General features: G+C 48.7%; 1 protein-coding gene across 1 annotated transcript; it reads left to right on the forward strand.

The window, feature by feature from the left end:
* Positions 1-1600: 1600 nt before the first annotated feature.
* On the forward strand, positions 1601-5369 carry LOC308552776 (uncharacterized protein). The gene is made up of 5 exons (XM_081128144.1): positions 1601-1710; positions 2888-2923; positions 4094-4228; positions 4602-4679; positions 5229-5369. Exons 1-5 carry the CDS (start codon positions 1653-1655, stop codon positions 5267-5269), a joined length of 348 nt encoding a protein of 115 aa, XP_080984270.1. The 5' UTR covers positions 1601-1652; the 3' UTR covers positions 5270-5369.
* Positions 5370-16250: the final 10881 nt, after the last annotated feature.

Raw genomic sequence — 16250 nt, forward strand, 5'->3', positions numbered from 1 at the left:
CAGAGCTTCTCCCTGTATTGTGTAAGGATGCACACACCCTAGAGCACACATAAAGAAAATGTTCTCCTGTCCCTCAGCCCTCCCCATCACCTTCAAGGCTCCTCAGATGGGCAGTCAGTTGCCAAGTCCTATCCCTGTGTTAGTTCAAAGCATTCTTCTTCACCTACTGACCACCATTAGATGCCAGATAAATTTCAAATATCAAACCACACAGGGAGTTAGTGCGGGAGCAATTACTTTAGCCCAGGTCCCACACCCCGTGTCTGAAGCAGATCAGCTGCCCAAATGTGATGATCATCTTATCTGGAGGTTAAGGATGGGTGAAGTGGCCTGAAAGAGCTCACTCCTCATGCCTATAATGTCCCACCCCTCTACCTCCTCAGGAGATTAATGCTCTGAACCCAGGTACCAAAACACCTTCATGTCAAATACTTCCCAATACCCCCTTCTCTGCCTCAGAGTATCCATGAGGCAGAGAAGCCTGCAGGACCACCCAGAGCCTGGTAAGAACAAACACCCAGCAAATGGAGAACCACAAATTGGTATCTACTACCCTATTCTCCACTCATGAGCTCCTCAAGTGGCTCCTGTTTCTTCTCAGGTCCATTTGATTTAGCATTTAGCACCAGTCTGATCAAACCTACCCAGAAAGATGAACCCTCTTCAAGTTCAAGAATCCCACACATCTCCATAGAAATGTATTGTCTATAAAATGCTTTGCCATATGTTATCTCACCACTCTCCTGTACACAGGAGCCACAACTCCTAGATGACAAATGAAAATCCTAAAGCTTTTCAGTGTATGACAGTACACTGTCTTATGTATATGACAAAGCCAGAACTCAAATCCAGGCCCATTCATGCCCAGCTCAGGGGAGGAAGAATGCCCAAGTCAAAGAGAATTATCTGCTTTTCTGACCATGGGTCAGCTTCAGTGAATGACAATCTTCCTTTAACCAGGAGATCCTCTCAGATGTGGGATCCCATTGTTTGGGCCTGGACATAGAGGTTGACAGGGGCCAATGTGGGGCTGGGGGTGTTCCTCCTATGGGGAAGACAGGGTCAAGAACAGAAGACAACTGTAGAGAAGGCTCAAAAGGATAAAGGAGCCATGAACTCAGTCCCCAAATGTTCTGCATGTGGCCTCCCCAGGGAACAGGGCTCACTTAGTCTGGAGGAACCTTCAAGTCCCTGCTCTGAGTCCTCTGGAGATCTAGGCAAGAGGCGGGCAAAGCAGTCTCCCAAGCCCCCAACCTCCTCCTGGAGGGATGCCAGGACTAAGAGTCCTACCAGTACTCTCAACAGACACGCTTTAGAACCTCCTCAAACCAAACCTGCTCTGCCTTCTGTCCCTTGGATGCCAGAGATGTGAACCCAGGGGGCTTGTGGGGTGGAGAAGGAAGGAGATGACTGAAAGTCAGTAGGGAAAGGATCTTCCTGCAAGGATGCCAGGTGTCAGCCAGTCCCAGTTCACCCTTGTTGACTTAGCAGGTGAAGACCTGGTGAAGAAGGGGAGGAGGAGGGGAAAGTCACACCCCTCCAAGCTTGTTCCCCATTGGCCCTTGGTATCCTTAAAAGGGCCCAGCCATCCCAGCACTGTATTCCGGACCCTCCAAGGATTCTGTGGTTAGACCCAGTCCTGATCCTCAAGCATGAGACTCGCAGCTCTCCTCCTTCTGACAGCTCTGGCTGGGACCCTGGTCTGTGCCCGTGAGTATGGCCCTCCCCCTGCACCCACCAGAGCCCTCACAGTCCAGGGCAGCCTTAGCTTCTGTCTTCATTCCTCTCTTTCTCTCCCAGTGCTGTGCTGGCTTCTCCTGCCTCTGCAAATGACCCTTCCCCCCAATTCTCCACATGTGGCCTCAGGGAACCCCCTGGCCCTGCCTGCTCCCTGGCTCATCTCTTCACGCACCCTCCTTTACCCACTATGATAGTCACACTGGCCTTCTTGCAGGGCCTATGCGCCACTGCATATGACTGGGCAGGTTGTCCCCTGCACAAGGGTGCCAGGCAGGGGGGATGGGGGCTGAAATCCAGCCCATGTTCCACTTGCTAAGCGGTGAACCCTGCCCATGGCTGTCTCTCCAGATTCCTTTGCCAATTGCACAAAAGCACTCTTTGGGCCAAGACAACCATGCAATTCCTCAAACTTTGGGACCTTCCTTCTTGCTCTTCCCGCTGCCTGGGATGCTTTACCTCTCTCTGTCCCCTTCCCTAAGCCAACTCTGAATGTCACCTGACCAATGCTTTCTCATCTGTGAAATCTCATATTAGGTATTAGTTCTTCAAGAAAGTCTTCCTCAAAAAAAATCTATGAAGGACCAATGACACCTCGTTTGCCCTTATTGCACCAGCACATCTTGGAACTAAATAATTACATAATAGAATGTTAGCTCACTAGGTGGGGTCTTGTCCCCCTTCTTCATCAGTGAACCTCCTCCACTTAGCAGAGAGCTTCTCATAGACGGTGTGTTGAAAGAATAAGGGGAATTAGAGCTAGAGACCAATCCCATAAACCACTCGGGTGTGGCCCAGTGGCCCCTGCACTGCCACCCTCCACCACCACAAGCCAAGCTGGCTCCTTCACTCTGTCTTAGGGACAGCCTCAAAAGCCAGAAGCAGGTCAGGAGGAGGCGAGTTCTCAGAGGAATATTCCACTTTTCTGAGGAGAACCTGCTTCAAAAAACTGCAGGAGGAGTTAAACATCAACATGAATGTTCTGATGGGCCCTACTGGTGTGACAGAAAGACATGTTCAACCAACAGGGAAATCTGTCCCCCCTGAGTCCACAAACGTTCCTGAGAGCTCAGGACTGGGAATGGGAGGGAGGGCGGCTACAGTGTGGGTCACATTCAGTCCTCACTGTCATCTCTCTTCTCGGTTACAGAAAATACCACCACCGGTGACGCGCAAACTCCGAGCCGTGAGTACTTCTTGCCCTCTGGTCCCTGCCCTGGGGGAAAGTGGAACAGCTGGGATGTCAGTGGAGGCTGGGGGAGGGACTCAGGGGGAGGGCCTGGGTCCTGCCCGTGGTGGTAACGGAGGAGCATGGATTGGAGTGGAACAGGTGTAAGGAAGAAGTAGGGAACCCATACAGGCAAGAGTAGTGGGGAGAATGGGAAGAAGGCTTTTGTGAATAAAAGAGAGAAAAAGATGAGCTTAAATAATAAGTTCAACATCCCACGAGGGATTCACACCTTTGCCCACAAACAGCTCTCGTAAGTACAAGCTCCTTTGCGAGGTGCCCACTATCCGGCCTTAGACCCCACTCCCACCCCTCTTTTCCCTGCCTCTCCTTCATGTACCACCCACGTCTGCTAAGTTGAACTTCTTTGCATTTCACCCACCTGTCCCACACATGCCTTCCCTGGAGCTCTTGCTGACTCACTTCCTGTCCCCAAGGAAGCCCCTTAGAACATCTTCCCTGCCAAAATCCTGCCTTCAAGACCCAGCTTTTCTCTACTGTGCTCCCTGATTACCCCCGCCCCCCGCCCCAATTCCTCCTCAACCCAGTCTGTGACAAGTGCCCAACCCTGCCCATCTTCTGAGAGGCTCTGTCTTAGTCCATTCAGGCTGCTCCAACAAGTAATCATAGGCTGGGTTACGCAACAGGAAGATATTTCTCATAGTTCTGGAGGTTACAAGTCTGAGATCAGGGTGTCAGCATGGTCAGGTTCTGGTGAGGACCCTTTTCCAGGTTGAAGACTGCCAGCTTTTCACTGTACCCTCACATGGTGGGAAGAAGGGGAGAGAGATGTCTCTGGAGTCCTTTCTACAAGGGCACTAATCTCATTCACGAGGGCTTCACCTCATGATCTAATTACCTCCCTAAGGCCCCGCCTTCTAACATCATTCCACTGGAGGTTAAGAGTTCAACATATAAATTGGGGAGGGGGACACAGACACTCAGTCCATAATGGGCACATAGTGGGTAGAAATCCTATCTCCCTTAAGAGGGAGGGTTATGCTGTGTCACTTCTATATCCTGGCACCCAGCACATATTAGGTATCTGAGGCCCTGCCACCCATTCTTAAGGCGGGGGAAAACCAAACACTTGACTTTGCTAAAATCAACAAATCGGTGTGTTTGTAGCTGAACCTGAGACCACAGCTCCAGAGAAATCTGCTTCAGACGAAGAGACAACCTCAGAAGCAGCCCAGGAGACTTCAGCGACAACTCAGAAGACAACCAGGGTCCCCATATGGAAGCAAAGACTAGGTCCCCTGCGTAAGTTTCTGTCTCTATACCAGACAGCAACCTGGAGAAGTCTCTGGCAGCAGTTCTGCATAATGCCGCTAGGTGCAAAGACAAGCCCAGAAGAAGCAGACATTCATCCATTCCCCTGAACACAAGGCACAAATGGGGTGAACACTGCACCCACAAACAGAATCTCTGCAGTAGTATATTTTGCAGCCTGCACTATACATGGCTTATTTCCTGGCCCACCCACTTTCCTATGACAGAGAAGCTGGGCCCCTCAGCGAAACATCTCCACTTTAGGAATTTATATAGAGATAATGGAGGAAGGGAGGAGGAGGTGGGAATTCTCTTTAAATGAGGTGGCTTTTCTACTGATGTGACTCTTCTGCTCCAAAATTAGACTCCGCGATAAACAAACGTCTCGAAGAAGCAAAAAAGGCCGCTAAACCAGGAGGAAAAGCGGAGAAGATAATTCAAGGTGAGTACATCCCAAGGCAAAGCCTTGTGGGAATGGGAATACTCACCTCCCACGTCCATGGTGGGAGGTAGGAGAGGTCATGCCCCATCACCACCTTACACAGGAGACCTGGAGCTGCCTCAGCCCCTCCCCATTGAAGCTTCCTTCATTTTGTGCCTTCAAATGGCTCAAATTTCTCATTCACAGTCAAAATGCATGGTTGTCTGATACCAGATGCCCCTGGGGTCCTCCCCCCAACCTTCCCACTGCAGAGCCTGCTCACTTCTCCTCCTCTCTCCCCTGCCCAGATTGGGGGAGAGGGCTTGTCCTTCTGCCTCTGGTGAATCTAACCTCCCTCCCTCTGATGTCTGTGTCGGGCCCCCAGGGGTACAGTGAAGTTGGAAAGAAGATGGAGTTGAGGAGGGTGGAAGGGGTGAGTGGCGCCTGGGGCTCTTCACGTCTTATTCATATTCTGTTCCCTCTTCCTCTCCTTTCTCCTTCTTGAACTCCCTCTCCCTTTGCCTCTTTCTTCCCACCTTCTTTCCTCATTTTTTCCTGTGGCTATCCTAGATATCCAGGATCGTCTTTCCAAAAGATTCAAATTCAGTTAAAGCTGTAATGAGAAGCTGAGAAATGATGCCCAGGAGCACCAGGTTTTAAGTTTGCAGCCTAAAAGAAGAGAAAAAAAATGACTATTAAACTGAAAGCATCAAACTTTGAGTGTGTATCTGTTTTCCTCGAATAGAGGTGGGGTAAAAAGCCAAGCCAGGAGCCCACGGGATAAAGATGCCCCCGTGAGACTTCAGCAGGCACCCCAGCCCTTCACTCTGATCCACAGCCTCCAGACTCAGGTTAGACAACACAGGCCTGGCAAGTTCTTGAATTCACAGCTGCCCCTCACCCGTGTCAGCAGGGGCTGAGCCTCAGTTCCCAAACTGGTTGCCTCCGTATTCCTCGCTTCCCCCGCCCAATGCCATTTCACTGTGCATCAGAGTTTGCTGAGTGAGACTTTTCCCATGGCCCTGAAACTGGCACTAGAGCCCATAGCCAGATACCACAGACCACACATGAGTACCCCACATTCCATGGAGAACTTTGACATCTGGAACCTTACACCACCTTGACCTCCACCCTGGGACTGACAAAGACTTAAAAAAACCAGCCCTACCCTAATCAGCCTCAAGACTATCATTCCCTGTCCTGCAGAGGGGACTGGCTATGTGGGAATGCATGCTCCTACCAAAGAGGGTTTTCCTGCCCACCCTGTGGAAGAAGGGGGAGATGCTTCTCCTACCCTCCAAGTCAAGGGAGGGGCTATCAGAATCGCTCATAGCTTGGAGGTTCCAGTCCAAGAAGAGACTGGAGTCACTCTCCTCAGAGGCATGTTTGCTCTAGACTGACCTGGAGCTGCCTGGACTGAAGTCAACCTCTGTCCCCAGGCATCAGGAATATGGTAGTTGGGGAAAACTAGACCACTATAAACAGTAACCTAAACTATGATGGTTCAAACACAGTAAGTGTCTATCTTTCTCATGTACCAGATTTGGGATAAGGGAGCAGTAGTCAGTCTTCTCCATGAAGTCATTTAGGGAATCAGGCTGGAAATTTTTCTGCCATCTGCATTACCTGGCATCAAGGTCACTGTGTCATCTTCATCATCATTCCAACCACAAAAGAGGGGAAGAAGCATGCAGCAGATTGGAGGTCTGTCTGAACTACACTAGCAAGTGATACATGTTGTTGGCATGAACTCAGTCTCATGGCCACACTTAACTGAGAAGATTGGTAAATGTCTGGCAGGAAGATGATCAGAATGACTGTGGGTGTCCCCTGCATCAGCTTCTGCCGCAGGGATGAATGAACAAAGAAATTAGTGCGGGCTTATCATCTGAAATTTCTGGAGGCAGGAAGTTTTCCGTGGTAGTCCATGGAAGAGATACAAGAAGATACACCCACCTCAGTCTCCTGCAACCTCTGGAAGGCAAGGAAGAGAACTCTGGATTTCCCATTGCTCCCATGAATGTATTTAGAAGAGGGGTCAAAGGCCAAGAGACTACATGGGTTCTCCAGGCCAGAGGAGGGGAGGCAGCACCTGGTGAGAGAGTTGAAGTGTGGGTCACTGGCAGGGCCTAAGGGAACTGCCGCTCTTGAGGGGTTCCACAGCAATGGCGGGAGCTGGGGTAAAACTGAACACCATCCATCCAAAACTGAAGTCCAGCGTGCCGTGCATCAGTGGGGGACCTCAGAACAGCAGATGAATGGAGACCATATCAGAAAGAAATCAGGATTTCTCCCCTCATTGACAGTGACCAGTTATCTCAGAATCTCTGCCTGCCTGCCTGCCCTGCCTCACCTCCCCTGAGAGTCAGAACCAGAGCCTACTCCTTTCATGTCTGCTGGGAAGAGGAAAGGAGGAAAGGTTTTAAACAAGGTGGATTCTTAATAACAAAAAGAACTGAAAAAGTGTGGAATCTGCTCAATGTGTCATCAAAAACCGGAAAGGGAGATTAGACAGTGCATATTTGGAAGCACTATTTGCAAGGCGGGGGAATCCACCAAGTCCAGAGTAGTCAATAAACCGTTGTTTCCAAAGATAATGTTAACCCACAAGGACCAGGATTTGCCATCATGGAGACAGTCAAGGACTGCACGCCCATGTCTAAAGGGGTCTTGTGTCATGTCTACTAAAAATTCAGCTCCAATTCTCAAAAAAGTTCAGGAAAAACAGAGAAAGAGACAGGGACAAAGATAGAGAATGATAAAGTGAGCATGAGTAAATGTTAACATGTGGAGACTCCCGTCCCCAGTGGACCTAGGAAGAGTTTTGTTGCTTTGTTTGGTTTGTGTTTTGTGTGTTTTTTGCAAATTCCCTGCAAGTCTGAAGTTATTTCAGAATAAAAAGTAAAACTATTACATAAAATATATAAAAAAGAAGAAGAAAGAAAATCAGGAGATTTCACATGGAAATCCAGATGTTGGATTTTCCTTGAAGAACTAAAACATCTGGCAATAATCAGCTTGAGGGAGGGGCAGCTGACCACTATAGACAGGACAGACACACTCCAGTTTGCTCCAGTTCTACCACTTGCTAATGTTGAGGTGGAGAGGCATTTAGCATTAATCATTGCACCTGCACTGTTGTCAGCCTTACACCTGGCCTGCCTGGCTCATTTACGTTACTTGCCTAACTCCTGTAGGCATTGAAATTTGCAACCCCAAACCCTGGCCTTTGACTCCAAGTCCCTATCTGGACATTGCCAAGTGAAGTAGCAGGACCACGCGGGATCCATGAGAATTGCTTAGACCAGGGCAGGAGGAAGCTGGCTCTCTGTTCTTTGAGGACTTGCTCTGTGGCTCCCTGGAGCTTACCACTTCACCTGTGAAACCAGGAAGAGAAAATAAGAGTTCTTCATGTTAAGGTCTGGAAAAAGCTTTCTGAAGTTGCACTTTTATTTTTCCCTCTAGGCCCTACCTGATGTTCACCAGCCTTTCAAAATTAAAATATCAAAGGGTACTGTGATGGTTTATTTTATGGATCAACTTGGCTAGGCCACAAGTGCCCAGATATGCGGTCAGGCATTATTTTGGATATTTCTGTAAGGGTGTTTTTGGGTAAGATTAACATTTAAATCAGTGGACTTTGAGTAAAGCAGATTGCCCTCCATAATATGAGTGGGTCTCATTCAATCAGCTGACGGACTGAATACAACAAAAGACTGACCTCCCTGGAGCAAGAGGGAATTCTGCCAGCAGATGGCCTTTCGACTTGAACCACAACATAGGCTCTTTCCTGAGTCTTCAGCCTGACAGTCTTCAGACTCCAGATTTGAGGCTAGCCAGGCTCTATAATCATGTAAACCATTCCTTCGATAAATAAATATATACACACGCACACACAATTGGTTCTGTTATCCTTAGAGAACCCTGACTAGTGCAGATAGTGATTAGTTAAGACTAGAGAAACTTAATGTTACAGCACCCTAATATCTATTGCAAATTGGAATTTAATATTCAAGCAGAGAGTTGTGGTTGATAGCACAGAACCTGGAACCAGAAAGTCCATGTTGGAAACCAGCTATGCCACTGTGTGATCCTGGACCACTTCCTTAACCCACCTTTGCCTTAGTTTTCTCATCTGTAAAGTGAGAGTAGTCGTATTTATCTCATTGGGTCGTTATGAGGGTTAAATGATATTAAAATGTATAAGTCTCTGAGAACTGTTTAGCACGTATTACATGCTGCGTGTTTGTTAAAGTAGAACTGGTGTTTTAAAAGCTCTACTTTATTGCTTTCTCTTCACACCACCCCCACTGACCAAGGTGAATGATCAACGGCAACAGGGGAGTATGGCAGAGCTTGGGTAACCCCACAAGAGCTCAACAGAGACCACAGCAGTTCAGGGCAAGATGGTCTTGTAGACAAAACTGTGACACTGTGTCTTGAATGTGGGAATTATCTACTCCAGGGACTCTGGGTCACTTCTTCCCTTTGCAGTCCCTGCTACCCCTCCTACCCCAGGACAGGGTTTCACACACAGAAGGGAACAGGGAAAAGACATTCAGCACAGGTCAGATGGGGTGGGGTATATCAGTCAGGGTTCTAGCAGAAAACAAATGACATTCAGAAGGGCTTTTCAAAGGATTCTTTAATGAAAAAATATATTTATATATATTCACAAAGGTTCAAGTAAGGACTAGCAACAGCAGGAAGCCATTACCATCCCTAAAACTGAAGCAGCACAGGGAGAAAATGGTTTTCCCTGAGACCAGTTAGGAGAAGCAGCTGTGAAACCAGGGCCACTAGATAGAAGCTATACTATAGTCAAAGCATAGAGCAACACTGCCATTGCCACACCATGCAGTATTAAATATTTGTGGATAAATAACCAATTATTTCAAAACCTAGTAGTTTAAAACAGCATCACTTCTTATATCACGGTTGCTGTGGGCCAAGAGTCCAGGTGCAGCTTGGCTGAGTCCTCCACTCAGTCTCTGACAGGACTGCAGTGAAGTTGTCGTCAAGGCTATGAAAGGGTCCACTTTCAAACTCAGTCACATGACTGTTGGCAGGATTCAGTTCCTTGAAGACTGCTGGACTCAGGGCCTCCATTCCTCCCTGGCTGCAGTCTAAAGCTGCCATCAGTACCTTGCCATGTGGGCCTCCCCATAAAGCCACTCACACCATGGCAACTCGCTTCACTGGAGCCAGCAAGCTGAGCAGATCCAGAGAGAGAGAGAGAGACTAAGCAAGACAATAGTCACAATCCTTTTTTATAATTAATTTTTATTGACTTTGTTGGGGTGACATCGGTTAATAGAATTATATAGGTTTCAAGCGTACAGTTCTATAATACATCATTTGTGTATTGTATTGTGTGTTCCCCACCCAAAGTCAAGTCTCCTTCCGTCACCATTTATTCCCCACTTTACTCTCTTCTACTTGCCCCCACCCCCTTTCCCTCTGGTAATCACCACACTATAGTTTGTGTCTAAGAGTTGTTGGTGTGGGGTTTTTTGCTTAATCCCTTCCCCTTTATCACTCAGCCTCCCCAAATCCCTCCCATCTGACAGCTGTCAGTCTGTTCTCTGTATCTATGAGTCTGCTCTATTTTGTTTGCTTGTTTGTTTTGCCCATTAGTTTCCACATATAATCAAAATCATATGCTGTTTGTCTTTCTCTGACTGGCTTATTTCACTTAACATAATACTCTCCAAGTCCATCCAACAGTCATAGTCTTTTATAGCCTAAGCTCAAAAGTGACAGACATCCCATCACTTTTGTCGTTTTCTATTTGTTAGAAGCAAATCACTAGGTCCAGCCCAAGCTTAGACAGAAGAGATTACCCAAGGGCATGAGTACCAGGAACTGGGGATCTTTGGAAGCCACGTTAGAAGTCTGCCTACCACACATGCCAAAGCAGGGAGCGAGCAGGAGGAACAAACGTCTTGACCAAATTCTCTTCCCATCCTCTGATCGCCCACCAGTGCCTGTCATTGTCCAAACTCAACCAGAAGCTAGAGGCCAGGGAAGCCCAGGTGACACAGCCCACAAAGGTCATCCTTCCAGACCAGGGAAGAAGTGGGCAGACACTAGATCTGAGGCAGGAAGGGGAGGGAAGTAGGATGGACAGAGAATTACCAGCACCTGAGAAAAGACACAGATGGGCAAACTTACAGTCATCATGGAGGTCAGATACCCTAGAAGACAAGACATCACAGAGGACACCCATCACCCAGATACATGAGGTGCATCTCTTTTCTTTAATATACTCATCCAACTCTTTCCCAGGCCCTATCATTTGGGATAACATTGGACCTGGGCCCTGTCATAAAGTTATGAAAATTTCCTATAGAGCAAGAGTCCCCACCTTTCCCCTCCCCCCACTTATGTCCATACTTGCTTTTTTCATTCCTGTAGCAAAGAGGAGGATTGGGAGAGGAAAGGGAATGAACAATGACATTTGGAAAGAACTTGCTCTATGACAGCTCTAATATTGATGCCAAAGTTCTCATTTCCTCTTAGAAAAAAACTTGTGCAAATATCATAGTTTGCTTCTGTTGGCTTTTTTAATGAGCTCAGGGAGACTGGGATCTAGAGTCAGAGCTTCTCCCTGTATTGTGTAAGGATGCACACACCCTAGAGCACACATAAAGAAAACGTTCTCCTGTCCTTCAGCCCTCCCCATCACCTTCAAGGCTCCTCAGATGGGCAGTCAGTTGACAACTCCTGTCCCTGTGTTAGTTCAAAGCATTCTTCTTCACCTACTGACCACCATTAGATGCCAGATAAATTTCAAATATCAAACCACACAGGGAGTTAGTGCGGGAGCAATTACTTTAGCCCAGGTCCCACACCCCGTGTCTGAAGCAGATCAGCTGCCCAAATGTGATGATCATCTTATCTGGAGGTTAAGGATGGGTGAAGTGGCCTGAAAGAGCTCACTCCTCATGCCTATAATGTCCCACCCCTCTACCTCCTCAGGAGATTAATGCTCTGAACCCAGGTACCAAAACACCTTCATGTCAAATACTTCCCAATACCCCCTTCTCTGCCTCAGAGTATCCATGAGGCAGAGAAGCCTGCAGGACCACCCAGAGCCTGGTAAGAACAAACACCCAGCAAATGGAGAACCACAAATTGGTATCTACTACCCTATTCTCCACTCATGAGCTCCTCAAGTGGCTCCTGTTTCTTCTCAGGTCCATTTGATTTAGCATTTAGCACCAGTCTGATCAAACCTACCCAGAAAGATGAACCCTCTTCAAGTTCAAGAATCCCACACATCTCCATAGAAATGTATTGTCTATAAAATGCTTTGCCATATGTTATCTCACCACTCTCCTGTACACAGGAGCCACAACTCCTAGATGACAAATGAAAATCCTAAAGCTTTTCAGTGTATGACAGTACACTGTCTTATGTATATGACAAAGCCAGAACTCAAATCCAGGCCCATTCATGCCCAGCTCAGGGGAGGAAGAATGCCCAAGTCAAAGAGAATTATCTGCTTTTCTGACCATGGGTCAGCTTCAGTGAATGACAATCTTCCTTTAACCAGGAGATCCTCTCAGATGTGGGATCCCATTGTTTGGGCCTGGACATAGAGGTTGACAGGGGCCAATGTGGGGCTGGGGGTGTTCCTCCTATGGGGAAGACAGGGTCAAGAACAGAAGACAACTGTAGAGAAGGCTCAAAAGGATAAAGGAGCCATGAACTCAGTCCCCAAATGTTCTGCATGTGGCCTCCCCAGGGAACAGGGCTCACTTAGTCTGGAGGAACCTTCAAGTCCCTGCTCTGAGTCCTCTGGAGATCTAGGCAAGAGGCGGGCAAAGCAGTCTCCCAAGCCCCCAACCTCCTCCTGGAGAGATGCCAGGACTAAGAGTCCTACCAGTACTCTCAACAGACACACTTTAGAACCTCCTCAAACCAAACCTGCTCTGCCTTCTGTCCCTTGGATGCCAGAGATGTGAACCCAGAGGGCTTGTGGGGTGGAGAAGGAAAGAGATGACTGAAAGTCAGTAGGGAAAAGGATCTTCCTGCAAGGATGCCAGGTGTCAGCCAGTCCCAGTTCACCCTTGTTGACTTAGCAGGTGAAGACCTGGTGAAGAAGGGGAGGAGGAGGGGAAAGACACGCCCCTCCAAGCTTGTTCCGCATTGGCCCTTGGTATCCTTAAAAGGGCCCAGCCATCCCAGCACTGTATTCAGGACCCTCCAAGGATTCTGTGGTTAGACCCAGTCCTGATCCTCAAGCATGAGACTCACAGCTCTCCTCCTTCTGACAGCTCTGGCTGGGACCCTGGTCTGTGCCCGTGAGTATGGCCCTCCCCCTGCACCCACAAGAGCCCTCACAGTCCAGGGCAGCCTTAGCTTCTGTCTTCATTCCTCTCTTTCTCTCCCAGTGCTGTGCTGGCTTCTCCTGCCTCTGCAAATGACCCTTCCCCCCAATTCTCCACATGTGGCCTCAGGGAACCCCCTGGCCCTGCCTGCTCCCTGGCTCATCCCTTCACACACCCTCATTTACCCACTATAATAGTCACACTGGCCTTCTTGCAGGGCCTATGCGCCACTGCATATGACTGGGCAGGTTGTCCCCTGCACAAGGGTGCCAGGCAGGGGGGATGGGGGCTGAAATCCAGCCCATGTTCCACTTGCTAAGCGGTGAACCCTGCCCATGGCTGTCTCTCCAGATTCCTTTGCCAACTGCACAAAAGCACTCTTTGGGCCAAGACAACCCTGCCATTCCTCAAACTTTGGGACCTTCCTTCTTGCTCTTCCCGCTGCCTGGGATGCTTTACCTCTCCCTGTCCCCTTCCCTGAGCCAACTCTGAATGTCACCTGACCAATGCTTTCTCATCTGTGAAATCTCATATTAGGTATTAGTTCTTCAAGAAAGTCTTCCTCAAAAAAAGTCTATGAAGGACCAATGACACCTCGTTTGCCCTTATCGCACCATCACACCTTGGAACTAAATAATTACATAATAGAATGTTAGCTCACTAGGTGGGGTCTTGTCCCCCTTTTTCATCAGTGAACCCCGTCCACTTAGCAGAGAGCTTCTCCTAGATGGTGTGTTGAAAGAATAAGGGGAATTAGACCTAGAGACCAATCCCATAAACCACTCGGGTGTGGCCCAGTGGCCCCTGCACTGCCACCCTCCACCACCACAAGCCAAGCTGGCTCCTTCGCTCTGTCTTAGGGGCAGCCTCAAAAGCCAGAAGCAGGTCAGGAGGAGGCGAGTTCTCAGAGGAATATTCCACTTTTCTGAGGAGAACCTGCTTCAAAAAACTGCAGGAGGAGTTAAACATCAACATGAATGTTCTGATGGGCCCTACTGGTGTGACAGAAAGACATGTTCAACCAACAGGGAAATCTGTCCCCCCTGAGTCCACAAACGTTCCTGAGAGCTCAGGACTGGGAATGGGAGGGAGGGCGGCTACAGTGTGGGTCACATTCAGTCCTCACTGTCATCTCTCTTCTCGGTTACAGAAAATACCACCACCGGTGACGCGCAAACTCCGAGCCGTGAGTACTTCTTGCCCTCTGGTCCCTGCCCTGGGGGAAAGTGGAACAGCTGGGATGTCAGTGGAGGCTGGGGGAGGGACTCAGGGGGAGGGCCTGGGTCCTGCCCGTGGTGGTAACGGAGGAGCATGGATTGGAGTGGAACAGGTGTAAGGAAGAAGTAGGGAACCCATACAGGCAAGAGTAGTGGGGAGAATGGGAAGAAGGCTTTTGTGAATAAAAGAGAGAAAAAGATGAGCTTAAATAATAAGTTCAACATCCCACGAGGGATTCACACCTTTGCCCACAAACAGCTCTCGTAAGTACAAGCTCCTTTGCGAGGTGCCCACTATCCGGCCTTAGACCCCACTCCCACCCCTCTTTTCCCTGCCTCTCCTTCATGTACCACCCACGTCTGCTAAGTTGAACTTCTTTGCATTTCACCCACCTGTCCCACACATGCCTTCCCTGGAGCTCTTGCTGACCCACTTCCTGTCCCCAAGGAAGCCCCTTTAGAACATCTTCCCTGCCAAAATCCTGCCTTCAAGACCCAGCTTTTCTCTACTGTGCTCCCTGATTACCCCCGCCCCCCGCCCCAATTCCTCCTCAACCCAGTCTGTGACAAGTGCCCAACCCTGCCCGTCTTCTGAGAGGCTCTGTCTTAGTCCATTCAGGCTGCTCCAACAAATAATCATAGGCTGGGTTACGCAACAGAAAGATATTTCTCATAGTTCTGGAGGTTACAGTCTGAGATCAGGGTGTCAGCATGGTCAGGTTCTGGTGAGGACCCTTTTCCAGGTTGAAGACTGCCAGCTTTTCACTGTACCCTCACATGGTGGGAAGAAGGGGAGAGAGATGTCTTTGGATTCCTTTCTACAAGGGCACTAATCTCATTCACGAGGGCTTCACCTCATGATCTAATTACCTCCCTAAGGCCCTGCCTTCTAACATCATTCCACTGGAGGTTAAGATTTCAACATATAAATTGGGGAGGGGGACACAAACACTCAGTCCATAATGGGCACATAGGGGTAGAAATCCTATCTCCCTTAAGAGGGAGGGTTATGCTGTGTCACTTCCATATCCTGGCACCCAGCACATATTAGGTATCTGAGGCCCTGCCACCCATTCTTAAGGGGGGGAAAAACCAAACACTTGACTTTGCTAAAATCAACAAATCGGTGTGTTTGTAGCTGAACCTGAGAACACAGCTCTAGAGAAATCTGCTTCAGCCCAAGAGACAATCTCAGAAGCAGCCCAGGAGACTTCAGCGACAACTCAGAAGACAACCAGGGTCCCCATATGGAAGCAAAGACTAGCTCCCCTGAGTAAGTTTCTGTCTCTATACCAGACAGCAACCTGGAGAAGTCTCTGGCAGCAGTTCTGCATAATGCCGCTAGGTGCAAATACAAGACCAGAAGAAGCAGACATTCATCCATTCCCCTGAACACAGGGCACAAATGGGTGAACACTGCACCCACAAACAGAATCTCTGCAGTAGTATATTTTGCAGCCTGCACTATACATGGCTTATTTCCTGGCCCACCCACTTTCCTATGACAGAGAAGCTGGGCCCCTCAGCGAAACATCTCCACTTTAGGAATTTATATAGAGATAATGGAGGAAGGGAGGAGGAGGTGGGAATTCTCTTTAAATGAGGTGGCTTTTCTACTGATGTGACTCTTCTGCTCCAAAATTAGACTCCGCGATAAACAAAGGTATCGAAGCAGCAAGAGAGGTCATTAAAGGAGTAGCAAAAACAGCGAAGAGGAGAATTAAAGGTGAGTACATCCCAAGGCAAAGCCTTGTGGGAATGGGAATACTCACCTCCCACGTCCATGGTGGGAGGTAGGAGAGGTCATGCCCCATCACCACCTTACACAGGAGACCTGGAGCTGCCTCAGCCCCTCCCCATTGAAGCTTCCTTCATTTTGTGCCTTCAAATGGCTCAAATTTCTCATTCACAGTCAAAATACATGGTTATCTGATACCAGATGCCCCTGGAGTCCTCCCCTCAACCTTCCCACTGCAGAGCCTGCTCACTTCTCTTCCTCTCACCCCTGCCCGGATTGGGGGAGAGGGCTTGTCCTTCTG

The sequence above is a fragment of the Miniopterus schreibersii genome (assembly GCF_964146895.1).
Source record: "Miniopterus schreibersii genome assembly, chromosome: 2".
Lineage (NCBI taxonomy): Eukaryota > Metazoa > Chordata > Mammalia > Chiroptera > Miniopteridae > Miniopterus > Miniopterus schreibersii.